We start from the raw sequence: 27474 nt of genomic DNA, 5'->3' as shown, positions 1-27474 counted from the left end.
ATTTAAGGTAGTCATCTGGACTCTCATCATCATGAACGGAAATCCTATAGGAAACAATTCACCCTCCTTAGGTATGACGTCTGAGATAAGAATGGTGAATCACCCACCTTTCTCCATGATGTACAGTAGAAACGTGGAAGACAATCTTAGACTAGAGGCTTAACTTACATATTTGGCCAAGTTTAGGTGAGAAGAATCCATCCTTAGTGCCGCAAGTACAATTATTTCCTGAAGAAATTCTGTACTAAACGATCACTCTGAACAGAAGAGTTGTTTGTATTCATTTTTCACTTCTCCAGCTGCTCTGAAATAAAATATAATTCTATTGATTGATGACAGAGGAGACAGCATTTTCCAGTTAAGAAAAAAATCTGGTCTTGCATTTGGAAATATATTCATAGGACACCTGTATTACACATCATACAAAACGTGTCAAGTTTTCTAGATGGGAATGAAGAAGAAAGGGCCTTTATACATTTGTTCTGTGTTCTTCATTATAGGGTAAGCAGTCTAATTTGTTTATTCAGGCTTTGGCTGAGCTGATCTTGTATCTCCCCAGATCATCACACAATATTACCTTTTTATATACAGAACTTCTGTTATCATAGGTTTGCTCCTTATCTTTGCTGAACTGGATTCTGATTTATGGAAAGCAGGATACAGTCAAACAATAATTTAGAATATATATCAAATAAATATTACAAGTTTGCCTGTATGTCTGAAAATTAATACGGATTTGTTTTACTGCACTAAAATGGAAACGCGAATATTATTCTATCACAGCTCTTCTCTGCAGCAAGAATGCTGTTGGATACAGAGTAGAAGTATTTAATAAATGAATGGCCTAACACACCTGGGACTATTACATATGGAAAAAAATACAGGCATTTAAAATATTCTCAGCTGAAACTTTTTTAAAAAGGCAACCTACCTAAGCAAATTAAACAGCTTAGTCCTCGATCTCAGTTCTTCTTTTGCTTTCTTTTCCCTCCCCCACACCTAAGCAAACCACCCGTGCCAGGGGAAGGTAGCTGAGCCTGTTGGCCAAAAAAGGGAGACTGGTGATTTCAGCATTTACTGAGCAGGATTTAAACTTCCCTTTGTCATAGAGTTTTATACATATATATTCTTAAACACATAGTCATATGCACTTGCTCACAAAGAAAGAAATAAAACAATGTATGAATTTGGAAACTAATGTTCTGACAACAAATCAACTTTGCCCGTACAAAAATAGGGAAAATGCAACAATATTCCAAATTACTTTTTAAATTTCCATTTAAATCTTATATTATGGTTGTAGATAAAATGGAAATTAGAGTTTAATCTGTAAGGCTGTATTTGTATACTGCTTTTGCATAACGGGTCTGTCCTCAATAGATGCTCCCTCCCTCCCTGGGACTTTTTGGGTTTTCTCTCACCAACACTATCCGTATTTATTTTCACTACTATTATATGAAATGCATTTATAAATGAAAAGCACCACTGCCCCATGGTAACAAGTTTACTAAAAGGCCTTTCCTTAAAACACTGGCTATACAGAGAAGTGATTCAACTGCTCATCCACTTTTCCAGTTAACATTTGTGGTACCATACTTAGTAGCTATACAAAAGAGTAGAGCGACTCTTATGCATCTAATGACACGAAGGGTGTTGAAGGGGAGTAGAGTGTCTGGGACACCGAAGGTGTGAAGAGGGATCTTACTCGATGAACATAATCAGCTGTCCAGTAAAGTGAGTTCTAAACCTGTTTTAAATAAAGTAAATACATTCTTTTCTGTTAAAATTTTGTCTCTGATCTTTAAATCTTATATGCCTTTAAAAAGACTAAGTTAGTATTCCCCAGTAGTGCAGATTATTTCTGGATTACCATATACCCTGCACTATATTACGAGTCCTCTTCAGGACACTTCCATAATGAAGTGCGGGGATCTGCCTGAGCAGTGTATACCGGAGAATCCAACCCTCAAATTCTATATGGATTAGCCTATGAAAAAGAGCTGTTAGTAATGTTAACAAAGGAATATAGACCTAAAGGACATGTATTAACCACCTAATCCTTCAATGAGCACTAAAATCAAAACAATTTATAGTCAAGTACTCCATTTAATCATGGGTGTAATTCAGAGGGATTTCACTAGAAACATTACTTTTACATAAAATTGCCAATGTAAATTGCTCTGTAAATATTTGTACAAAATTCTCTCTTCCTTGCCTTCATGATTTTACTTACAGAACAGCTTTAAATGCTGGCACTGCAAATCTGCCTATAGGATTGTTTTGCCCTGGTAAAATGGTAAATTATGCATTTGTTTATTGACAAAAATTGGTTTAATTAAAATTGATTTTAAATCAGTTAAACACTTACAAACTTCTTTGTGCACATGTATAAATTGATTTGCAACTAGCTCAAAAAAACTTAGCAGAATTTAGTATGAATAATCTGATTACAAACTAGTTTAAATGTGTCGACACCAGAGTTTGAAGTGGTATGATCAGGGTAAACTTTGTGTGATTATTTTTAAATTAGTGGAATTTCTGCATGTACCTCCAAGTCATCAATCAGATCAGGGCAATAGGTAAGCCACAGCACATCTAATTATTGTTGTTGCTGATGTTGTTGATTCTATTATTGTTACTTTGGTTGAAGCAAGATGTACCTGTTAAGGGTCTATTATTCTAGGCTGTGAGTACACATACAATGAAAAAATAGCATATGCCACAAAGAACTTAGAGCTAGCATCCTAAACTTTTGCTGAAAGCAAAATTACTCATTATCTTGTAAAAAAATGCTAACTTTACAAAACTGCAAACTCATTTTAAATAGTTTAAATGTCATTGAAAAACAGTGAGAGGTGACTATGTTTTTTTCTATGAAAAAAATGTTTCTGTTTTCTGACCAGCTCTTCTGACTTAAGAGTAAGTTAAAGTATTCTTTACTAGCTTTGCTTTTGGTTAATGTGTCATGGGCTGGCCACTGACATACCTCACAGAATAAATATATTATTGGATGAATCCTTGAAATATACTCAGGAGTCTTTTATGCTCCCAGCTAGTCAGTGGGAACTTTACCACTGACTTCAACAGTTGAGGTTAAGCCTATTATGAACATGTCTAAAAATTCTCAATATAATAGAACAGATTGACATGGAACACTTGATCTTTGTATTTCGTGAAGCTCTTTAGGTACCTGAAAGACAAAGCTTTACCAGACAAATACTCTGAAGAGTATCTGCCAGAAACCCACTATTGTAAAAACCTTCCCTAATAAAACTGTTGGCACTGTAAGTATAGTACTTACACCCGAGACCTGAATCCCATATTCACAATGACATTAATGTATATATCGGGCAATATACATTCATATGTACTCCCCCATTCCTGAAAGAAAAATCAATGTACATCTTTAAGCTTAAGCTTGTGCTGATATGTGGACATTGCCTGGATTGAACTCTTTAGTTATTTATTTAGGGTAGCACTAGTAGTGTGAAAATATAATCGAATCATAGAATCGTTTAGGTCGGAAAAGACCTTTAAAATCATTGAGTCTAACCGTTAACTGATGGTCCTAGGTCTTGTCATGCTGATTCTTTCAGTTATTTGCTCTCCCCCAATTTCTTCAGGAAAAGGAAAATGAGCAGGCGTTCTTACCTGGAAAATACAAGCAATGACAAGGACATCATTAGCAAGACACTGGCAGAAATCTAGAATGGAAGAAACTAGCCAGATTGACAGGATTATATCAGCACTTTGACAGAAGGAAGACTAATATCTATATGGGGAGGACTGAGTTTGGGCCACTTCATGACCAATACTGGGGTTAACAGCACAGTTTTGCGGATGGTTTGGAAAGGGGTCTGAACTACTTCACCACGGGGTATTGTTCTATGACATTATTGTGAAGAAATGATGTCCATTCAACAAGGACAGAAAGAGCATTTGAGGACAGAGACTCACAGACATGAGGAGGTAACTTTTTAACAACATTAGAAAGGGACTTTGAAAGACGCCAGTTACAAAGAGCTCGAAATAAGGCATCTTAGAGAGGAAGAGGGAAGAAAGAAGTAGGCATTAAGAGAGAAAAAGTCATGAAAAACACCGTGTGATATTTGAAGTCAAATGCCAAGGATCTAGTGAACCTATGGAAAGAATATGCTTTTAGTAGCATCCAAGAGATATGGTGGCACACTTCAGTGTAGATGCATATAAGAATGCCAAGAAAAATGGGCACAGGAAATCAGGGGAGGATGATTCATTTTGTATCGAATCCAGGAAGAGACAAAAGATACTGTTCCCAGTGAAAATGAAAAGGAGGAAGTAAAAGTATGTCTCGATTGGGGTCTATTTTTCATAATAGACTATACTTGTATTCAAAAGGAGGAAGTTGATGTTTTTTCTGACTTATTCTGATCAACTAATAAAGGTATTCAAAGAGCTTGCCCATGAGGTAACAGTGGATTTCAATTACTTGTATACTAGTTAGAAAAACAATATGGCAGGACATAAAAGGTCCATCAAGCTCTTATAATATTTTAGGGATGATCTTTTGCTTCACGGGACTGAGGAGTTTAAAAGAGGCATTAACAACTCGAATTGCATGACAAGTAGGGAGGAGCTCATTTTGATTTTAAAGGCAGAAGGTAAACTGGGTGAAAGTGGTCATGACACATTTTACCAAAATAGGCTTCCCTACTCTAAGAAAAAGAGGAAGAAAAAGGACGCCTGCACTGCCAACTATGGACCGCATTGTTATGCAGAGATAGTTAAACTAGCTTTAATCAAGCTAGTCTGGGTACTAAAAGCAGGCTCATCATAACAGCATGCCATTCTATATGAGTTAATTAACCTCCTTTCAGTATGGTCCAGGCCTGAGCTCAGTAATTTAAAGATAACCTAGATTTTCTACAGAGAACAATAGACTCATTTTTAATTAAACATACAATAGCAAGCTATCTTGATGTGAACAAAAGGAAGCAGGGGAAGCTTAAGTAGACTGTGTTAACATCACCTTAAGAGTTTTTCAAGGATTTGAAAAAAAAAATCACAATAAGGGGATATAACTGAAGAGCAATATAAAAGAATATGAATAAAAGAATAAAATCACAAAGCCTACAGTACAAAATGAGTGACAGGTAAAAGGGGATATAAAGGGCAACAAGAAAATGTTCTGGAAATATATTAGAAGTGCCCAGATACTTAGTTAAATTTATCTTAGAATTTAGAGAATGAATGGGTTAAAAACTATTTAGATATATGAAGTCGAATTAATAGGGCCTGAAGATTTTTACTTAATAATATAGCAAAAATAATCTCTGAATTGCTAAAAGACTATTTAGCTCCAAGGCAACTTGAAAAGCACAAAATGTACCTACCTAAGGAAAGCAGGTCTAAAGCTATCCAGATTAATTTTGATCCCGGGTGATATTCAAGAAGAAATTCCATGATGAAGAGGTTAACATAAGTTTGTCAGGAACAGATACTCTCGCACTAATCTAATGCCCTTTGTTACAATCAATTTCACTGATTCAGTAGAAAAAGAGAAACAGTAAATATCATAGATCTTGAGTTTAGAATAATTTAGACATTGTCCCATGACAGTTTTCTTAAAACAAAAAGCAAAGGAAATATAGCTTTCATGAAACCACCAACCAAATGGCACGCTGCTTGCAAAAATCAAGCTTGGAGAACATTTGCAGTGAGATCCCATAAGGATCTGTTGTCATTTCAGTTCTATTTCCATTAGTGACCTGCAAGATGCAACAGAATATAGATATATTTTAAAAATCGTGTTTGTCTCCATCCTGAGAGCTAGAAAACAGAATCAGATTTCAAAACTAATTTCACAACTTGGATAAATGTCTAAAGTTAGCAGGATGAAATCATCAAGGCTAGGGCAAAATATTACTCCTGAGAACTGAAACGTACAAAATAAAATGGGGAGAACTAGGTGCCAATACACTAGAAAAGGTTCTGAGCAGAACTAAGTTTCTGTCCCAAGAAGAAAAGCAAATTATTTCTGGGATGTATTTATAAAGGTACTGCACTCTAGTTAGTGCTGCTGTCTCAACGGGACTGCTATAAGGGACTTTATACCTTAAGATAAAGAGAAAAGTCATACTGTAAAGAAGCCAGAGTAAAGGTGGAAGAACAAATCATTTATGAGTGCAGTCTATGAGGAAAGTGAACAAAATTGTTTAGTCCACAAGATGGTATGTGTATCTGCACATATAAACAATTGTATAAATAAATATATATATTTACACACACATATTTATTAAAACATATGTGAACGACATAACAAATATTGTCCATTTTCACTGGAATATGACAAGGAATGCAGCAAAGAAAATTCAGGTTGAATATTAGACAAATACATATTTATAAATGCTGTTAGACATTTGAACAAGCTACATGCAAGTCTTGCAGATTTCCTTCAATTAGGTGTTTCTACAAATCAGAAAAATAGTTCTTGCCGATGGTATCACTGGTTTTCAAACTGTGATGTTGCCTCCTTAGATTCTGTGAACTACTCCTAAGAGGTCCCTGAAAGACAATTAGCAAAAGTAAACTGCTCTTCTCAGTATATACACCACTTCTCAGATTCATGTTCATGGGCCGAAAAATTCAAAATGTTTGAGTAACGCTGATCAACATACACCTGATTCAGATTCTGCACGGAGATTAGATTAGACAATCTCTTGAGGCCTATAAGCCTATAATTCTTTTTATTTCTATGTGAAAAATTGCATACCCTCTGTGAATCTGGTTCTTTTACTTATAAAAATGCAAATAGCCATATTTTTCTACCTCACAAGACATCATGTCAGTAAAAGCATTATAAATTGTTCAGATACAATGGCAGTTACAGCAATTAAAGTGAGGGGGTTTTTTTATGAATTAAGGGATTTTATTTACCTCCCCCTTCCATAGAGGTGTTTTTAGGTTTTGAACACCTGGCAGAACATCACCTCCCGCCCGGGCAGCATCTGTCACACACATTACGGGCAGAAGGAATGTCACTGCGATGGCATTATAGTTACAACTTTTATGTAAATGCAAGTAATTGGACTCTTTTCCAATGTAATTCATCCCGCACTTCTCTCCGTGCCCTCACCAAGAGGATTTTCGGCCCAGCCTGGCACCACCGTCGCCCCGGGCGCCCAGGGGCCGGGTTTCCACCCCCAGTCCCCGCTCCGTCAGCAAGGGACGCGGGTGGCATCTCCCTGCCAGCAACAATAAAAATACAGCGGCAGAAGCTTTAAGCAAAGGGACGGAGGGAGTGGTGTGGGCGGCTGGTCGTGTGTGTCCCCGCCCGGGACCCCCCTGAGGCGGCCCGGCTGCCCCTGCCCAGCCCAGGCCGCGAAGGCCCCGAAGGGCCGCGGAGACGCCGTAGCCCGGGCGAGGGCGCAGAGCCCTGAGTGCCGACAGGCTCCCTCCCTTCCCTGGCTGCTTGTGCCACCTACCCCCGCCTCTCCGGCGGTATAAACGGGGCGGGCGCCGCCGGCCGGGCCCGCCAGACCGGCTGCCTGCCTGCGGCCGCGGGCCGGCCCGCTCTCCCCGCCTCCCTGAGGCGCGGCCTGCCCTGGCCTGCTGTGGCGGCGGCGCCTAGGCCGGGCGGCTCCATGGCTTTCATCCGCAAGCGGCGGCTGGAGCGGGAGCTGTACTCCAAGGAGAGGTGAGCGGCCCTGCCCCGCCGGCCCCGGCCACCCCCGCTCGGCCCCGCGGTGGGGGCGCGTCCGTCTCAGCCCCGCGGGAAGCGCCCCCTCCCTCGCCGGCCAGAGGGGCCCGGTGCCGCGGTGCCCCGGCGTCCTCCTCCCCTTCCCTCCTTACCTCCTCCCCCCCACGTCTGCCCCCTCCGACGGGGCGGGGGCGGCGGGGCTCCCCCCGGGGCGGAGAGGCGGAGGGCCCCGGGCGGCAGGGCCGGTTCCAGGGAGGCAGCCGGCCCCGGCGCAGCGCCGGGATCAGCGGCTGGGCTGGGTTTTGCCCTCGTCGTTGTTACTATTTTAATCGGGTAGCTGGTGGTTCCCGAGAGTTCAGGCTGAAAAGGCTGTAGGACAGACCCGGGAGAACACGAATGCTGCCCGCTTTGTGTAAACTGCATGAAAAGAGTGCCTGTTGATTTTTATTTATTTGTTTGTTCTCAGTTGCATTAGTGGCATGGAGTTACAGCTCTGCTTCACTATAAAGGGAGCTTATTATTTTTTTTAATGAACGTTATAATTGGTGTAATGTCAGCCCTTAAATTACAGACTCTGTGACAGCTCTTTAAAGTGTTAAATTCAGTTTCCCCGTTCCTGCCTTCTGACTGTGATCTCTATTTTGTGTTCCTGTGGCTAACTGAACGTACCAGAAAGGCCTATCACACGTGCTTGAGTATATCCTGAATTTACTCTATTTTTAGCTGGTGTCCTGCTTTCTTTTATGTGGCTTATCTGCATCTGGCTTGTGACAAAAGTTTCAAAACCCTTTGCAATCTTAATATTGTGTCGTGGTTTGAGCCAGGCTGGCCACTGGAACAAACAACAGATGCTCTCCCCCATGTAGGAGATCTGTAAGGTGAGAGCCATAGGTCAGCGTGGGTCATGCAGTGGAGGGACACGGGTGTCTTCTCTGGGGGGAGCAGGGCTCCCTGTTTTGCCTCTCGCTGCAGGAACTAAGGAACCAGCAGGCACAGAGGCCGGACAGCAGGCTGGTCCCATGCGAGCCGTGCGTGAATTCCTGATGCGCCTGATGCTGCCGGTTACGCAGCACTGTTCATTGTTGGTGAGAAAACCACATGACAAAGAGCTCGGCTCATTTTGTCCGTATAAATTCTGATTCATAAGCTATTCAGCCTGGAAAGGTGCTACAGCTTTTGAAGGGTTTTCAAAGTACAGATGTATTCTGGATCACTTCTTGTATACCTTCTGCTTGTTGCTTTTGGGGGCTGCTGTGGTTTCAGTTGTGTATGAGGGGCTGCAGGGAGAATGGACAAACTTCCTGTGTATAGAAGGAAAAGAGAAGGATTTTTAATTTTGAAGTAAGACATCTTAAGTATAGGAAAAGCCGGAAGAATGACTATATTAGCTCTGTTAAGGATTTAATGTAAATCTCCTTTTTTTTGAGAAGCTGAGGAAAAAAAGCCAAAACTCATCAGACTCGTCCCAAAGAACCCAAGTGGGATCTAAATCTCTTCTAAAAAGCCCTGAAAACAAACCCAACATATCAATGTCTGTCAGCATTACTGATCTGCAGTTATTGGAAGTGTCTAATGAGAAATATTTCTCTTTGCTCATATTTGGAAGCATTTTAGGATCTTATTATTTGAGTTTGTAATTTGAGGCTGTCATGAAAGATGAGTCTTGTTGTCATTGGTGCTAGTAGATTTTTCTGTCTGAATATCTGCAAACTCATTTCTCTGTTTCTTCCCCTTGCCTGACAGTTGATAAAATAAAACTAAATTTGTATATATTTTGTACCATATATCAGGTCTTTCCCCCTCTTTCTCTTCCTGTGCTCTCCTGAATTAGGAAATCTTAAAAACATTGAAGTGATTTAAAAGATTCTGGGCTCTGAAATATCGAATGAGAAACATCACATTTTGTCTCCTGTTTTCCTTGTAGTCCCGCCTTAAAACAGCAGCAAAACCCCCAGTTCTTTATCACTTAATTGAAGGGATAACCTTTGGGAGCTTTTCCTTTTGCCTTCTTGCTGGGTAATTGTTACAGAGACACCTGCTCCTGCTTCAGGCCTTCTCTTGATTTACGTAATCTTGGTGTAGATATTTCCTAGTGAGATGACCAGGACTTTTTGAAACTTTGGGGCAACTGCATTTCATGTGTGGCTTGGTTATTCCTGTGGTTGGGGTTGTTGTTGTTACTTGTACGTTGCTTTCTACAAAAATGTAAGCTGTAAAAGTTCTGGTTAAGAGTACTGGGAAACTTAGTAGGTAAAAAGTTAATCATCTTGTGCAGCTGCTTTAAGGGGAAGGAAGATCAGATTAGTTTTAAGTGATCTGAAAAAACTATTTCCTCTTAACTAATTAATTGGACTGCTTTAATATCTGGTTACGTAAACCTACTTTTTCTGACTGAATGCAGTTTTCTAGAAGAAAACAAGAAACTACTGAAATGTCCTGTGTGTGCATGCTTAGAACGAGTGGGTTTTACTTTACATTTGATTAAACAAATCCAAATCCCTACTGAGCAGGGTTCATAATGGCAGGAATTTCCCCTTCAAATTCATCTGTATTGTATCTCTGTTCTATGTTCATCTCTATTTTCACTTTCCCCAGGTGTTCAGAGTAAAGAAAGATATTATGTCCCTTTTTAATTAGTGTTGTGTGCATGCTTACCCAATTTATTTAACCCCTAAAAATTCATCATTCATGAGTAGGAATCCTTTTTATTCTTTTTTTTTTTTAACAAACAATTTTAGTTGTAAAACTTCAAATTAAATGCTGTTGGTTTTGGCTCAGGTTGTTGCTCTCTTTATAAATAGAGTTCTTGGTTCTGTTGGTGGTGTGCCCCAATGAGAGCGAGTTTATCGCTTGACACAGAGGCTCTTTATAAAATAGTTCTGCTGGTTTGTCTTGCACGCTGCTCGGCTTCCTGTTGGAGGGGTTCATCTCTTCTGCTGGGAACCTCACTCATGCGAAACAGCCTACTGGCAGCATGTCGGTGCTGCATGTGGATCTTTTGTGTGATGGTTGTTTGGGCATTTGGATATTTTTTTTTTTTTTAATCTGTAGCCTTATCTTACTCTGTTGGGACAAAATATACATAATGAAGGCTCTTATTCAAACATCAGCAAATGAGTCCCACAGCTGGCCTTATAGATACTTTGCTCTTGTTAGGAGGAGGCTTATTTTTAGGATTGGTTTTACGTAGCTGTGGGCTGCCGCTGATTTGGGCTGCCCTGCTTTTTGATTCCTGGCAATGTCCTTGTGTTATCAGGATTGTACTTTCAGTATCAGGTCAAGTGATTGTGCAAGGTGTGTTGGATCAACCACTTAAAATCATAGAATGGGAAGGGACCTTTAAAGGTCATCTAGTCCAACCCCTCTGCAATGAGCAGGAACATCTTCAACTAGACCAGGTTGCTCAGAGCCCTGTCCAACCTGACCTTGAATGTTTCCAGGGATGGGGCATCTACCACCTCTCTGTGCAACCTGTTTCAATATTTCACCACCCTCATTGTAAAAAAATTTATTCCTTATATCAAGTCTGAATCTACCCTCTTTTAGTTTAAAACCATTACCCCTTGCCCTATTGCAACAGGGCATGCTATAAAAAGTTTGTCCCCATCTTTCTTACAAGCCCCCTTCAAGTACTGAAAGGCTGTAATAAGGTCTCCCTGGAGCCCTCCCTTCTCCAGGCTGAACAACCCCAATTCTCTCAGCCTGTCCTCACAGCAGAGGTGCTCCAGCCCGCTCATCATTTTTGTGGCCCTCCTCTGGACCTGCTCCAACAGGTCCATGTCTTTCCTGTGCTGAGGGCTCCAGAACTGGACACAGTACCCCAGGTGGGGTTTCACAATTTAAGAATTGTGTCCGATTTGAACAAGTCCAGTGCTTCAGTTGGTAGGTGACATTGGTATATAAAATAAATTGTGGGTTTGTTGGGGTTTTGTTTTGTTTTGTTTTTCTCTCTGTGTTGTTGGATCTCAGATGAGATCTTCTCAAACTGAAGTGTAAAGGGACATGCACATCAAGCAAAGAAACAGTAAAATTATCAAGTAGACTAAGCCTGATACAACACACTGTTTATTTGGAGGATATTTTGTAGCATCTTGGCAGGACTTATAAACCCCAGGTTGTAGTTTGTGAAGTTGTGATTTGCTTCTTTGTTGCATACTCTGAACAATGCTAGGAATGTTTGGGTGCCATTTGGGTTTCCAAACCTTGTGTATAGGGAATGACATCAAATGACATAAAATTTTGCAAGTGTTTTCCTATGCATCTTGGGTGTGTTCTTGACTCATATCCCTCAACCCTTTTCTGAGTGGCAATTAAGTAGGAGCTTTTTGAAAAATGCAAAAATAAACAAGACACTTTGAACTTTGTATTTAGAAAAGAGCAACCAGAGTTCTTCACTGCTTTGTTCATTTTCCAGCCTAACCTGCGGTAACCATGTCTTTCTGCTGCTGTACATTAAGTTCTGTTTTTCTTGGCAAGGTGCCTGGGTTTTTTTTATGTGTGGCTTGGGTTTTGGTTGGTTTTTTTTTTTCTTTTTTTTCTGAAGCTGCTTCTTACCCCAATACTGGTTTCTTTCACAAGAAAGTAGCCTACATCACTTCCATATGAATTTTTCAGATTTTCTTAATATAATTTTGTTATATTGTATTATATATTTATGTCAATAAAATGCAAAGACAAGAAGTTTAAATAAGTCTTCAAGCAAAATTATATTAGCATGGTTTAATTCACCTCTCCCCTTAAGTGTAGATGCTTACCTTTTAAGCTCAAACAGCTCCGTCATACACTATTTAAAGATTAACTTTTTACTCCACCAGGTTCTGTATACATCTGACACTGTGCAGAAATTGAAGACGTTGCAACAGAGAAGCTTTTAGGTCCTTCATTAAATTTATTTGAGGGTGGTGGTGTGACTACGGTATACTGATTATCCACCATCTTCTCCCTACCCCCCATCATAAACCCCCATACAGATGACACAACTGTGGCTGAACAATCTTCCTTCTGTTTCAGGCCTGGGAAAGTCCTTGTGTTCTTTAAAGTTGCCTGGGTTTTTTTTCAGCTATGCCAGTTGTTTATTATAATAGAGTGCACTTACCTAGCATCTTCTCCCCCTTCCCGTCTTCCTCTAAGCTGCTTCTGCTGTTGATTTCAGGGATATGGTTTGCATTAAGCCTGACCAATAATGGCTTAAGTGTCCTTCAACCCACCCTAAAGCTCAAGGGTTTGCCCTGGTGGCAGTGGTGCTACCAATTCATTTCATCCTGGAAAGTGAAACTGCCTCTTTCTTAGCCTGTCTGACAGCAGAGCTGCTGCGCAGGCTTGCTGTCCTCCAAGGGGTGAGGTCTCATTCTTGGCCACCTCATTCCTGTCTCCTACCCCTTCACGTTGTACCATCTCTGGTACTTTTTGTTGCCTTCCATGGAGTGATTCAGGTTACTAAACCTGTCTTGGGGAAACTCCACAGCTCTGAACAGAAGCTTGTGGTCTGATCTATCTGCTAATGTGATAGCTTCTTCAGTTGGAAGTGAATTGTCTTCACAACTTAAGTAGTTTTTGAGGCATTTGAAATTGGTAGGCAAGGTTGGACCAGTGAAGCTATTGAAGCTTTTTTTTTCCTTAAGTTCCAATTTCGAAGTGATCAAATGTATTAAGAAAATACCATCTTCTCGGAAGTTTTCTGAAAGCTTCTTTGCTATTGACAAGAATTTGATGATGAAGACCAGACTGTTAAGAAGCTATTCCTCTTTTGAACTTTCACCCCTTACAGGTGCTTTCATGGGGTTTTAGCTTTATTTGAAGATCTTGTCTAATTTGTCTCTCTTTGTAATTTTCAAAATAATATATTGGGTTTTTTTTAAAAGATGGTCTAGTATGTCAACATCAATATACAAGAGCAAATGTTAAATGATCCCTGAAGACATGACCATGGCTTAGTAACTTAATCAGTCTGTCGTGAGCTATTCAAGAGCATGGTGACCATAAAATTTGTGAACATAAACCTGTGAAATGTGTCTTTATTAGGAAGCCAGCATAAAAATAGTCTGTAATAAACTTTAAGCTGTGAGTTTTATTGCTTGATTTCAAAGGATTTTGCATCAACGTGTGTTTGAGTTGCTTTCCAAGGGAAGATGTACCATTACCCTTCTCTAAGCAGATTTTTAATAAATGCTGATAAAATCATTTATACTTGGGAAGTTTCAAGTAACAATTGGGTTATACATTTTCAAAATGGATTAAAATGAACCAATTGCTGATGCTAAGAAAAATATCTTAAACTTGATCCTTTTCTGTTTGCCTGGAACAGAATAGTTTCTGATATTTTATTGTTACTGTATTACAGGAATACAGAGTTTAGGAGCAGCAGCCACATGTAGAAGATCCTTTTGCTTTGTGTTAGAACCAGAATGTTTTTTTCAGATACTAGTTCTTGCTGATAATTTAGAAGGACAAAAAAAGTCTTCTTGGTTTTAGATATGATAGTATTTTTGTACATTTCCCAGTTAATACTTGTGGTTTGCTTTTTTTGGGCAAAAAAATGGTATATTTTTTGATAGATTTCTTTATTTTTTGGGAGGGAGCCAGTTGCATTATTGAAGTTGTCCAGTCTGTCTCACTGGAAGACCCGTTTACCTGACTAATTGCTGCAGTTGAGGGTTTTTTTTGTCTTGGAGTTGGACTTGAAGGCAAGGGAGGGTAGGCTGGAAAAACAAACTTGCATAGTCTTAGTTGACTTGACATTGGCTTTGTGATCCAGGCTTTTCTTCCAGGGCAGTGTGTTAAGTCATAGGCTTACAGTGTGTGCTGTTAATTAGCATAGGGAACAGTATAGCTGCTCAGAGGCTGGAGACCAAAATACAGTTCTCAACTGTTACAGATTTAATCAGGTTCTTATACAGGGTATCATGCATTCTCTTCCTGCTGTTATTTGTTGGTTTTTTGGTTATGTTTTTTTTTTTCCTCCTGTCATGCACTATTTTAGATCTATAATGAGTGTGCATTAAAATTCCTGTTGTAGGACTACATAGCAGTTGATAGTATATGAATTTTGTATGTCAGTCATCTTGATATTACAACTGTCTTTGGAATACCTTCTTTAGCTCTTTGGAAGACAGTCAGCCTAAAGTCCAACCGCTTAGTTGCGTGTCGAAGATCCCCATTGCTTTAATTGTATGGCTGCTGTAATTGATTTCCTATTTTTTCAGGCCTTCACAACACTGTGTTTGCCTACTCATGCAACGTACTGGAAACTGTTCTGTTCCCTTGCTGTCTGTAAATACTTGTTAAACCTCCTGGCAAGCCTGAAGTATCATCCTGTGTAGTGATAGTTCTCAAGAGGGACCCTGTTGATACAATAACTATCAGTGGCTCTACTTATTTATGTGGAAGAAGTCTGTTCTGTGAAGATAAAAAACTCTGACTGTACTTCAGTAACATCTGATGAAACTTGACTCTTCCTTTCTTTGACAACCCTATGGATCATTAGCACAAACAAATGAAATTTAAATACTTAAACTGCAAGGACGGAGATGACTTGAGAAATTCCAGAAGGTTATTCCAGAGATCATGCTTCGTAGTCTCCAAAATTCTTAATTAGCATAACTTGAACTGGTCTAGATTTGTTTCCCAGTAGTTGAGATGCGGTTCTAAAAATTTTTGTTCAACTTACGGTGTCATAACTAGAACTTGAAAATGTATTTGTAGGAAGGAAGGTAAGAGGAGCTGTCATCAGGAGTGACTGAAGGAAAACAGCAAGAGAAAAGGAGGCGTGGAAAGTTCCAGAGAGCTGGAATACATCATGAAAAAAGAGTTAAAGATAGACTTGATATGTGTATGCAAGCACCTGGACGCCAGGAAAAAGAATAGCAATATTTCTTCTTAGTTAATGATGTCTTTAATCTTATGTTCTTTGGTTCTGGTGAAGAAGCAGACAGTGAAATCATGTGTTTTGAGGGGTACTTTATGGCCACAAAAGGTGGAATTCTGAAAGGTGCAGGTTTTGTGACAGAATCTTTGGAGAGGCTGCAAGTTCATCCCGATTTCAATGGGTGCTTGAGGAGAGTAGAGATTGGTGGTTGTGTTTGTGGAGATTTGATGTCTGGCTCTGTCTGCCTTCAGAAGTGACTCCTGTCAGCCTGCAGATACAGGAAAATGCCGTTAGAGTAAATGAACTTCCAAGTAGGAGAGTAGCAACAAGAACAGAAATGCTTGTAAGAGACTGCAGAACCACCTGGGAGACTCAGCACGGTGGTGGTGGTGGTGGTGGTGGGGGGGTGATGGCAAAAAAAAATGTGGAAAATGCACTTGACATAAATGTTTGGAGAAAAAAAGCTCTAACAGCTGCTGGCAGTACAACCCTTTTTCAAGATGGCTAAGCTGAGATCAGAAAGTGGGCGTGAGGTTACGGCACAGGAGGTCACTGGTCTCCAGCAAGGAGCTGTACAGTGATGCTGTCTCTGCAAAACTGCATAGTGAGTAGTTGGGTGGAAAAGACACAGAAAGACTAATAGCAAAAGGGTAAGCTGGATGCAGCTGGTAAATACTGTATTTAAAAAGGAAAAAAACCTACAATTTCCCACAGTACCTAGTTAGCCTATATGAAGAGTTTATCTTGTGGTTTTTGTGCATACCTTGAGCGTTATTTTTTATTTTCATTAAATCATCTGATTCAGCAGGAGTGAGGATGATGCCAGGGAATGTATACCTCAAATCCTTCCTAGTAGCCCACAGCTTCTGATTTTGGGAAGGTGAATTGATGCATAAGGCATTCAGTATAAAGATACAGCAGTTTCTAGGGTATGGTTATCCTGAAAAATTTGAAAGAGGACTCCCTTGGCTTATGTATTTTGGCTTATGTAAGCATTTTGTAGTTACTGTGAATAACAGAGCCAATGTTTTGATGTAAAAACATGGCTTGAATACGTGAAGGATTCTTGCATTTACCAAAAACTTAGAAGGAAAGTCTGGTAATTACCAGTGCTACCAACAGGTGAATTTGGAAAGAGTATAAAAACGTGGGGAGTTTGTCAAAAGAATAGGTGGAGACAAAGGAAAGAGCCCAAGAATGAAGAATTTCAGAAAAGAGTTCTATTGACCAGGTGTTACCATTTTTCTTAAGAAAAATAGTGGGACCATGAACACTGCTATGAAGCTCATTGTTCCCTATGTCAGTAGTATCTGTTCCCTGATGAAAGAGAGCAGAAGATTTTTTTCCCCAAACAAATCTGGGTATTACCTTTATTCTTTACTTCTTTTATTTAAATATTTTGGCTTGTGGATAATAAAGTCAATATGTATGCTTACATATACTAGAAAGAAAAACATTCTGATGGTAAATTCCACTTCACATATACAAACATAACTTTATTGAGAAGCTGTCAATCAAAATGTGATACGACTTGCTAGACCTGAGTTTGAAAAAATCCCAGAAATTTTAAGTTTATCCCAGATAACTTCAATTGGATAATGTGTTGAAAAATGGGATTTAATGGTAATTGTGTAGAAGCTGCCATGGTTTTATACTCTTCTTCCCCTTGGCTTGTAGACTGTTTCTAGTGAAGCTTTTTTTCTCAAAATGCAGAGCTAGACCTTTTATTTTAGCTACCTGATGGTGAGTGATCAAAATAAATATGAAAAGAATGATTTGGCTCCTTCAAAGGCACCAAGGCCTCAGAAACTTGGAAATTCAGTTTACACCTGTTGATAGGACGTGCTTTCATAGGTGGCAGTAAGTTTGAAGAACAGACTTCTATGAGAAACAGAAGGCAATTGAAGTTATGCCCTCTGAGAAAGGATATGTGAAGGGAAAGCCCCTAAGCCCCATTAGAAACTAGAGATATTCAAGAGCAATACAATAGCAGCAACTGGGGCAGAGGCTGAGGAGACTTTTTGAGATTTGTGTTTAATTTTCTTGAGGAGGTTTGTATGTTAGAGCATACTGTTCTGACTCATATGTTTTCTAACATTTTAACATCAATTGTTTCTTAATGGCATCATAAAATATCTGTTTTCAAGGGAGGAGAGGTAAAGATAATGCCGTTTTGAAAAAGCAGTAGAGCATTAGGACAAAGTGTCTTGGACACACAGGCAGTTCTGAGTATATGGACCCACTGTTACTTGTAGTTACAGTAAACCTTTATTGTTATGTTTTGTTTAGTATAACAGACACAACAGAAATCTTCAGTGAACAAGATGTATTTTCCAATAAAGCTGTTGTTTTTTTTTTTCTTTTGTGAAATGCACTTTCTTAACGAGCATATTCAGTATATTCAGTTCGTTTTGTGAACTCTTGACACGTTTACTGCTATTTGAATACTGCTCTGGGGACACTTGGCGTTTATTACCATTGCCACGGGCATTTCTCGCGAAGCACATCACAAACACAGTACAAAAAGCTCAAGGCGTGGATGTGAATAAATACCAAGTACTTCTGCAGATCAGGCCAGTGCTGCACGCAAACAAACTGTTGTACTTCCAACTGAAGTGATATAAAATGTTTCTGCTTCTCCTGCTATGCCAATACCCACCGTCATTCACCACAGCAGAATGTAGGTAAACTTAGTAAAGTTGATGAGTTTTAATGACTTGCAGCAGTTTTTTAAGTTAAGTCATTAGAGAATGCAGTTTCATGTTATATCTAATCTAGCCTATTTGCGAGCTCTGGCATTACTATGATCCTGCACTTAAATACTTTAGAAGACTTCAATTTTGTTATGATTTACTTATTTATTTGCTGTTGAGATTTGTTGTCTATTGGATTCGTCCATAAACAGGCTTCCTGTGGGGTTGAACAGGTGCTGGTACAGAAGAAGTGCAGAAATGTGGTTGGAGAGGAAGGTAATGCTTCCTCAGAGGGTGTCCGTCGAGTGACTCAGCCGTGTTGTAAAAACCCTGGCTGTGTTTTCACTTAACACTTTAGACCAATGTAATTTGGCTTTGCTTCAGAAAGATCTAATCTCCTCTATTCCAAGCAATTAATTCCTGCCTCTCCTTTTGTGTCATTGCATATTTTAACAGGCGTACACTGATCAGGGCTTACCTGAATTTTACTGAGGGGAAAGCCTGGCTGTGTTAGGATAGTTCCTGCCTGAGATATACCAACAGAATCAACCATCTAAACATATATATGTTGGAAGAGCATCAATTGTTCATCTTAAGTGCACGCAAATTTTCCATATGGGTTTGTTCTTTATAATTTAAATTAATTAATTCTTGGGGCATGGCACAGAAATCAGTGAAGACTTCCCAAACACTTGATATATTTTATTAACACTGCTAACTTTATGGTGTTTTCTTTTTGAATAATCTTTTCTTTTTTGTTGTTGGTTTGTAGGTTTTCTCTGCTTCTTCTTAACCTTGAAGAATATTACTTTGAACAGCACACAGCTAATCATATTATAAATAAAGGTTGCAAAGATGAAAGGTACGAAACTTTTACATACATCCATTTACTGGAGTTGTTCTAATCTTATGTTTCTCTTAACACATACACAACTACTTTCTTTTTTTATTGTTCCTTTTAGAAAATTCAGAGGCTCTCTAAAAATCTGTTCAAAGTCAATTATTTTTGAACCTGATGACAATATCCAGCCCATTATCAAGGTAAGCAGTACAACCTTACAATTTCTTGGTAACGTCAGATTCTCTTTAAAAACTTTTTAAGATGAAGTATATATTTTTATAACTTGCTGCAGATACCATTGAGAGACTGCGTTAGTATCAAAGCCCCAGAAGACAATGAAGCAAGTAACCCTTTCACACGGTACGTGAATTTGAGTTACTGTATATATGTATTTAACTCTTTCTAAAGCTGAAATGCTTATCTCCTCCAATATCTTATTTACATTTTAGGGATACATCTGGAGGGATTTCTGTTGTATGTAATCAGGTAAGACCAGCATGTAACAGATTCTTGATGTATAAATGAGTGAGGTTATGTTCTTTAATGATGTCTTTCTCTGAGCTGGAGTATTAGGGTGGGGGGGTTAACTGGAAACAAAACTAATTAATGTCAAAACTTAGCATTAATGTGAAGCTGTTAATGCTGGAAATTTCAAACTTAATGACTTCATTAAGTCATTAATTTGACAAAGTGAACTCTTTCCACTGTGCATTTTATAACGGACCTTAGGGCAATTTTAGAATTGAATGAAAAAGGAGAATAGACTGAAATTAAATTGGTTATTAATCATCTTTGTTTTGATCTTGCTATATTGCTTTCTCCTACTTTCTGCAGTGTATAGTGGTAATGGCAATGCCATCTTGACCTTGAAGTTCAGTTTTGTGAAAACATTGGATTCTGCTGTATGTCCACCAAATAATTTTCAGTAGCTGTCCTGAAATATGGGTTCAAGTTTCAATCATGAATTGTGATTAACTTGGATATGTTCATACTTAATGTTGACCAAGGGAATGTACTTCAAGCTTTGATAAATTGTGACTGATAGATGTTCCAAAGCTGTAAAAGTTTCCAAAAAATGTTCATGATTCCATTTCAGGAAGGAACAGAGATGAGGTGGGAAATAGCCTTTTAAACATTCTATACCTTTCTAAAATATGTCTTTAATAATACCTAAAATCGATAGCCTTGCTCAGTTAAGTACTGGTACAGTCAAAAACAAACTCAAGCATTTAATATTGTCTGGATGATATTGTCTCTGGATGGAATACTGGAGAACTTTGTGGACTGTGTTAAAGTAATCAGTATATTTAATTTATTCTTGAAAGTGCTTCTGTGAAGAGTATTGTGTAGTCAAGGTTTGTTGTGTTTGCAGGTTTTTTTGTGTATCGAGTGTTTTTAAAAAAAGGCATTTCTAATTGTCCCATGCAATTGTTCCACCATACATCATTAGTATACGTTCTGAAGAACGAATGTTTATAAGAACATCTCATAGGAAAGGAGAATTAACTTTTAAAATGGCAAGTGTGGTTAGCACCCCCCACACCCGGCCCCTCCCGTGTGTAGCTTGCCAGTCATCCTCCTGTCTCTGGGGAAACGTTCTGAAGTAGTTGGGTGGCATGATAAATGCTTATATTTTGTATAAAAGGCATAGGGACTTTTGAGTGTGAAATATTCAGTAGGTGCACTTAATACAGATCACGATCTAATTATAAATATTTTTTCTAAGTAGAATTTCTGCCTTGTAGGAAACTCTGCATAGCGAATAATTGGAACATCTTAAACATCACCTTTTCATGCCCAAAAAAATTTGTTTATGCATAGCTGGATAAGAAGTTTTGCTTTATGTAACAAACAAATTAGAAACTAATGGCTACAAAATACAGCAAATGGAAATAATAATTGGAGATTATGTCAGTATTTTTTTCTCAAGATAAAACTTGGGAAAAATCCTCCAAAATAGGAAATGAATACAGTATGCTAAAGTTTTTGCTCTGTTTACATTTTTATTTTTATTTTACTTGTCTACTTTTTCATGTAATTTGGGCTCTCAGTGTAGAAAAATGTTTCATTACCCTTCAGAAGAGCAAGCTGAGTGTAAAGCGGGCGTCTCCGATTCTTACTCTCCTATGGCCTGATTCAGATCTGTATGTGCTGATGTCAGATGAAAGGCACTAATTGCCTTCATTTTTTAACGTAGCACTTGGGCATGCTGAGCTTGTAAGCTTCTAAGGATACCACTCGCTTTCTTCTGGTTGGACGGTGCTACGAGTGGTCGTGGGGTGAAGGTTGGATCTGCTGTCAGCCAGTGGGAAGGCTGTACGTGCCAGCCAGAAGACTTCTGGCTAGAGAATGGTACAGCATCTGAAGAAAGTTTAATACTTGCTCTTGTTTTGAGGCTGCTGCCACAACGCCTTGGAGTGTAGAACCACGGGTGTTGTGCTAGCTGTAGGAAGCAAACCAAGGCACCGGAAAAGGTCCTTTGATAGGCCACGTCTCTTGAGCCATGGAGTAGAAGACGGTTGGTAGTACAGTCCAACATGCTTTGTGCATTTCAGAACCGATCCTCAGTCAAAAGGATAAAGACCTTCCCTACAAACAGAGCAAAAACCATGACTTCTGGCATGTCTTCTTTCAGACAGCAGATAATAAGGCAATATCTACAAACCAATGTGCTAGCAGTCAAGTCTTTCTGTAGGAGTTTTCTATAGAAGTTGAGAGTGTTCTGAAGGAGAGTGGTTTCATGTGGGTTTTGGGGAGGGAAGATCCTCTCAGATGTGAGAATAGCATCAGAGAAACAAAACTGTTCAAAAACATGCTGTTGGACGAGAGAGGAAATCTGGTGTTCACGGCAGTTGGAACGGGAAGTGAAATGTTTGGCAGTGGAAGAAGAGGTTCATTTGACAAGGTTTGCACAGTATTTTACCCCTGTAGGGTAGTTGCCATCGGGTCAGAATCCTAAGGGCACAAGCTGTCAGAAGAAAAGAGGGGGAGGATTCTCCCATTGAATGGGGTTAGACTGGTGGCTGTGCTTATTGGCTTTAATCTTGCAACTCCTGGAAGGTCATATGATTAGAATAAAAACCCACTAATAAACTACATAAGTAAGCCTCTGAACTAAATTGGACACTTGCCCTTCTTGCAGTTAGCTGCTATAAAAGGTCATTGTTTTTCTGCAGTTTATCTGGGGCAGCTAAAGCAGGATATTGCAACCCAGTGTTTTGCTTGCTTAAACAGCGTTCTTAGCTTTGTCTTTATCAGTACTTCTGATTTATTTTATTATTTTTTAAAGACTGAAACTGTAACATCTCTTACTGTTTCAGGTTTTTCTCATTAAAGAAAGAAACATTATTGCACCCTATAAAACAGTAAGAGTAAGTATGTCTTTTTTCGCTTTTCTTAACAAACTACTGTTTTGTAAGGATTTATGTTCTCATTTCTAAGAGTAAGATAATTATAACTTGAGCAATATGACAATAAAGCTTAAAAAAAAAAAGGTAAGCGGGCATATTGATAGAACAAGTGTCTGAATTCTTCCATAATGGATTTGTGGTGTTTCTTGGAGGACATACTGCAGACTTGACACTTGCTGTTTGCCTTGATGTGCAGCTCTGCGGGCTCAACAGTCAGAGCTGTCAGCTGCCTGCTAGTATTCAGTGGACGCCGCATCCTGGCTAAACAGCTTCTCAGTTCTGCTCACTCTTGAGATGAGAGATTGCTAATTGATATTTCCCAGCTGAGTGCTTCACAGTTCAAAGAAATGGCAGATAAGGCTGCTCACAGCAGAAATCAGAAATTCTGGTTGCTTTCTGCCAATGGGGTGGGTCTGCTCTGATTCTGAGCCTGGAGGCTTCAAGGCATAGAAGTAAGGGGTTTTCACCTGGAATGCAAGATGGGTTAAGACACAAACACAAAATGAAAATGCAGAGTCATTAAACACCGTATTTGCCCAAGAACTGAAACAGACGGAATTATATTTCTCAACATATTTATTCAAGTAAGAAATGTCAAGAATGGTGGGGTCCATAAATTTGCGTTACTGTGATGAACAGCAGAGAGGCAAGAGATGATCTCTTTTCTCTCAACAACTGCTTTGCGTTGGTTTTGTGATCTGTCTCTAAACTAGGATTTTCTAATTTTCTTTGTTTGTTTGCTTTATGCCATTAATTCTTCATGCGTTGAACCTGTTTTCTCTTTTAGTCCTTATATTTTCTGTTTTGCCTCCATGTACAAGATTTATTAAGCATCATACAAACATCACATTGCCAACACAGTGAAAAAGAAAAGAATAAAAAGTTTGGAAGGCTTTTCACTTTATTTTCTCCTAAGTCAAGATTCATTCATACCTAAAACATTCCTGACAGTTAACCATTACCACAGAAGTGCAGCTATGTTTCTGCATATTAAAACAAGAAATCTAGTTTGCCTTCAATCATTTCAGATTTTTTCCTGTTGCTGCTAAATATCTTCTGTTTGAATCATTGCCAGTTCCAGATGTGCCACTGAGTGCTGGAATTTGGTAGTGCATTTTATCTCTTATGTCTTGCATTGATTGTTTCAGATCAATTACAAAAGACGGAGCTGTTGTTTTTGCATCTGTCTGCAGAGCTACAGAGAGAACTGCTTACAAAAGCTTTTAGGTTGTTGGCTGTATGCAATCCTTGTAGACTATCCACTAGGATTTCTGAGAGCCATGCTTTCCCTGTTGAAGGAAAATGGTGCTCTGGGTGAAATGTTACAAGGCTTTTATCTAAATTGCTGCTCAATTTCTTGTCTCCTTTTACTGCAGCTCCATTTGCTTCCTGAAGCATGCTTTCCTCTTGGATCGCTGTCAATTCAGCTCAGATCACATATATTACACTGGAGATCATCTAGATTTCCATGTCTTCTTTCCTTCAGTTTTAAATTAATCCAATTATATCCTCTGATCAATGTCTTGATGTGGTCTTACTGATCACTTCTTTTTTTTAAAGTCTAGCTTGAGAAATTGCAAAACCCCACAGAAATGCGTTGATACAGTTTTATACTACATTCGGGGGTCATCAAGAGATACGACCACCTTTGCTACATATGAGTTATGTGTAAAAGTTAATATCAGTTGATCCATGGACATACTTTTAATGTAGTTAAATCAAAACCAGAAATATGTCCTATGAAACAAAACTTAAGAAAGCTGGGAAAACTTCATAGGTGGAAAAAATAAGTGTGCTACGTATGCTGGGTGATGTGTTAGTAAGGTTTTTATAAATGACGAGTCAAAACGGGCTGCGATTGGATTTGGGATCTTTTCAGCTCAGAACTATTTATGTAGAGGAGAATGATAACTTTTATAGCCTAGTCTTCAAAGATTTGATGGGCTTGTATCTTTTGTCTGAAAGTTATACAGTAGCTGTTTAAATGTAACGTGACATTTACTAGTTCTATATTTACCTGTGTTTACCTGATATTAAAATAGACAGAGCAGGTACTAGTTCTGCTTTTACTGATGTTTACACTATATTTATTTGTTCACTTCAAAGATATTATGTCACATTGTATTAAAAAACAGACTAAACACTTCACAAAGAGCTTACCACAGGGAAGATATATTTGTAAAGGAAAAAAAAAATGAGGTTTAGCATCTGCCTTTGGAATGTTTCAGGCTTACTGCAACCTTTGATAGCATAGTTTGACCAGGTTTTAGAGTATTTTGATTTTAGTTTTAACTGTTTTTTCACTGAGCTTTATTTTAAGCTCGTTTGTAGTAAACGTACTTTTGGTTTTAGGGTAGAACAGAACACTTATTCCAACTAGATGTTGCTGGGAAACTAGGAGATGTTGTGCAAACTCTACATCAGGTATGTGGTTGTTTGATATTACTACACACTTCGTCACAGCATCTTTTTTGATATTTAATGGAGAGCTCTCTTTAAATATTTATTCTCAAGGTGAAATTCTTGGAGTATCTATTTTTAAAATGCAGCAGTTGAACACAGCATCTATTTCTGACAGCTGTCGTAAGCTGCCCGTATTAACTTTTACTACGCAGGATGGTAGTATATAGACAAAGTAATAACATGACAGTGGCAAATGAACAAACATTTCCTACTTTAAAAAGAAATAATAGTAGCTCTTTTAGTATGCTGTCACCAAGAATGCTAAAGCCCCCTCAGTTTCTACTCTGTTCTGAGCTGTGTGGGAGATCTCTGCTATTTCACTTAAAGCTCATTGTTCTCTAGCTTTATAGGGCTTCTTGTCTAGATAAGATGGGAGATCAAGCTGCCATGGTAAGTGTCTGATTGTTTCTAATATCACTGTTTAATAATGAAATTCTGATATCACTGTTTAGGAATAAAATTCTAATTGCATTTGAATCATAGATCATACTAACTTTTTTTCCCCCTCCACATTAGATAACTGCTATATTGCAATCGCGCTTGGCTAGGACGTCATTTGATAAAAACAGGTATCTTTCTAATCACTTTGTACTGGGAATGATTTTCAGCTTGTTGGTTGATTAGTCTACTGCATTGGTACTTAATAGGTGCTTGTTTGGGGCAGCGTAAGTTCTCTAATTCGGGGAGTTATCTTCTTGGTATTCTGAACCGCCTGGAATGGCGAAGGGGAAATTCTGTGTTGTGAGAATGAAAGTACTACTTTTTTATCTTTTCAAACTGTTCCATTTATCTGTGAATTTGTTGCAAATTGGGCATCAGTATATGCCAAATAAAGCTCTGTATAGAAAAGTCAACTGGCTTACTGCTCTGAGACTGGTGCGGAACATAGCAACTTTCCTTTCTGGAATGCCTGTTAAAGTAGAGGTCTCAACAAAGAACTTTCTTCATGTCTAAAATAGGCTTAGTGCAGTCCCCATTCTGATGTCCCAAGGTTATAAGCTAACTTAAAGCCTTTCTAAAGAATTTATGGGTAGCTCTACCTAAGTAAGAACTGGAGGTGAACTTACTCCCTTTCTTCACTTGTAGATTTCAAAGCATTTCTGAAACGCTGCATATGGAATGTAAAGCAGAAATGGTGACACCACTGGTGACTAATCCAGGGCATGTGTGTGTTACTGATGCTAACTTGTACTTCCAGCCTCTTAATGGATATCCTGTAAGTGCCTCATAGGTGGTCTTGCATATGCTGTGAGCACGCTGCCCCTCTAGTGGACAGTTTTCATGTTCTGTATTATTCCTCTTAAATGCACATGGAGCACATCTCCAAGAAGACTCTTAACTGAATAAGCAGAAGCTCCTTAGTTTTCCTTTGGTCTATGCTGCTCTGTTGCATTCAGTGTATCTCTACTTCTGAGGCTTTATTCCGTGCTAACTTGCTTAAAGTTGACCTCCTACTGACAAGGCACAAACTCTCCTTTGCCGATCCTACCTAATGAGGGCTATATATACATTCCGTTTATATTGGAAGATCTTAGCTAGGTTTTCTGTTCAGCTGATAATTTCTTTCTCTAGAGGAAAACTGAGTGCATGTCGCAAACAGATTACTGCTTTGGAACTTTGTCACAGAAATAGTAGTGATAGTCTTAGCAGGCTGATAATACACTAAAAGCATGTCCAGGCAATGAAAATGTGTTTAACAGCTGAAGATAACAAAATGCCATTCAATTTCCGTCCACCGGGTGGCGCCATTGGCAAACAGTTTGCTCAGCAGCCCAATGGCTTCCTTATTTTTAATCTAGTTTATTGTGTTCTGCTCCTCTCTTGCATGATTATCATAAGTGGCAACAAACTGGGATCATCATACACTATTCTTTATTTATTCTTAAGCTGCTTTTCTACTCAGACAAGAACCAATAGCAGAGACAAGCTGCTTCTTTTTAACATAACTGCTTAGCACCACTGTTCCACTGCTAAAATGACATGGATGGATATTGCTTTCATATTGCTATCATCTCTAGTCAAGAGAAACTTCAGGTTGACTGGAGAGGTTAGTGTAGAAGACCATATACCTTCTGGAATATCTCCATCTTTTCTTCCCCCTCCTTTGCCCCCCACAGAAACCAGTAGTACAAATAACACTGCAAAATGTGCGTCGCATCTATAAAAGAAGACATGGTTTAATGCCAGTGGTAAGCTCAAATATTTATATTTTTTTAATGTCTTGCTGTATATATCATTTCTTAAAATGACCGGCTGAAAATGTGTGCATCGTTAGGTAAAACCTACGTGTTTTTTAAAACTCTGGATTAAGTAGAGAACAGCACTCAAAGATCCTTTCTGGTTTTTAGGTGTTCCCTGTGTTGTCAAAAAGGTGAAAACAGAAAGAGTGAACTCTGTCAAGGATGAAGAATTTCTTTCATAAGCAGTCATTGTAGGGGAAGGGAGAAGGGAGTACTTCCAGGGAGCAATTCATTCCATTTATCTCTAACACCTATCTTGGGATAGAATTAATTGCTCTCTCATGG

At 38.9% G+C, this 27474-nt stretch overlaps 1 protein-coding gene and 1 long non-coding RNA gene across 6 annotated transcripts in view; one reads left to right on the top strand and one right to left on the bottom strand.

Annotated features, from left to right (window-relative positions):
* Positions 1-8047, bottom strand: part of LOC134512007 (uncharacterized) — a 61681-nt gene extending 53634 nt beyond the window's left edge. The window contains exons 1-4 of one of the 4 annotated variants that reach the window (XR_010070023.1): positions 7831-8047; positions 3554-3651; positions 932-1037; positions 169-299 (exon numbers count right to left, since the gene is read on the bottom strand). This is a non-coding gene — a long non-coding RNA (uncharacterized LOC134512007). Of the gene's footprint in view, positions 1-168; positions 305-931; positions 1038-3553; positions 3652-7830 lie in introns of all 4 variants that reach the window. The other 3 variants (XR_010070020.1, XR_010070021.1, XR_010070022.1) reach the window with 3 other exon arrangements.
* Positions 7419-27474, top strand: part of NSMAF (neutral sphingomyelinase activation associated factor) — a 39827-nt gene continuing 19771 nt past the window's right edge. The window contains exons 1-11 of one of the 2 annotated variants that reach the window (XM_063326914.1): positions 7419-7675; positions 19008-19097; positions 19198-19276; positions 19369-19436; positions 19526-19562; positions 22397-22447; positions 24839-24910; positions 25292-25339; positions 25466-25518; positions 26036-26165; positions 27067-27138. In XM_063326914.1, the coding sequence (XP_063182984.1) occupies positions 7623-7675; positions 19008-19097; positions 19198-19276; positions 19369-19436; positions 19526-19562; positions 22397-22447; positions 24839-24910; positions 25292-25339; positions 25466-25518; positions 26036-26165; positions 27067-27138 (753 nt within the window). In that variant the 5' untranslated portion in view covers positions 7419-7622. Of the gene's footprint in view, positions 7676-19007; positions 19098-19197; positions 19277-19368; positions 19437-19525; positions 19563-22396; positions 22448-24838; positions 24911-25291; positions 25340-25465; positions 25519-26035; positions 26166-27066; positions 27139-27474 lie in introns of those variants that run through there. The other variant, XM_063326915.1, reaches the window with a different exon arrangement.

This window comes from Chroicocephalus ridibundus, chromosome 2, assembly GCF_963924245.1.
Source record: "Chroicocephalus ridibundus chromosome 2, bChrRid1.1, whole genome shotgun sequence".
Lineage (NCBI taxonomy): Eukaryota > Metazoa > Chordata > Aves > Charadriiformes > Laridae > Chroicocephalus > Chroicocephalus ridibundus.
This window is presented reverse-complemented; position numbering and strand designations above follow the sequence as displayed.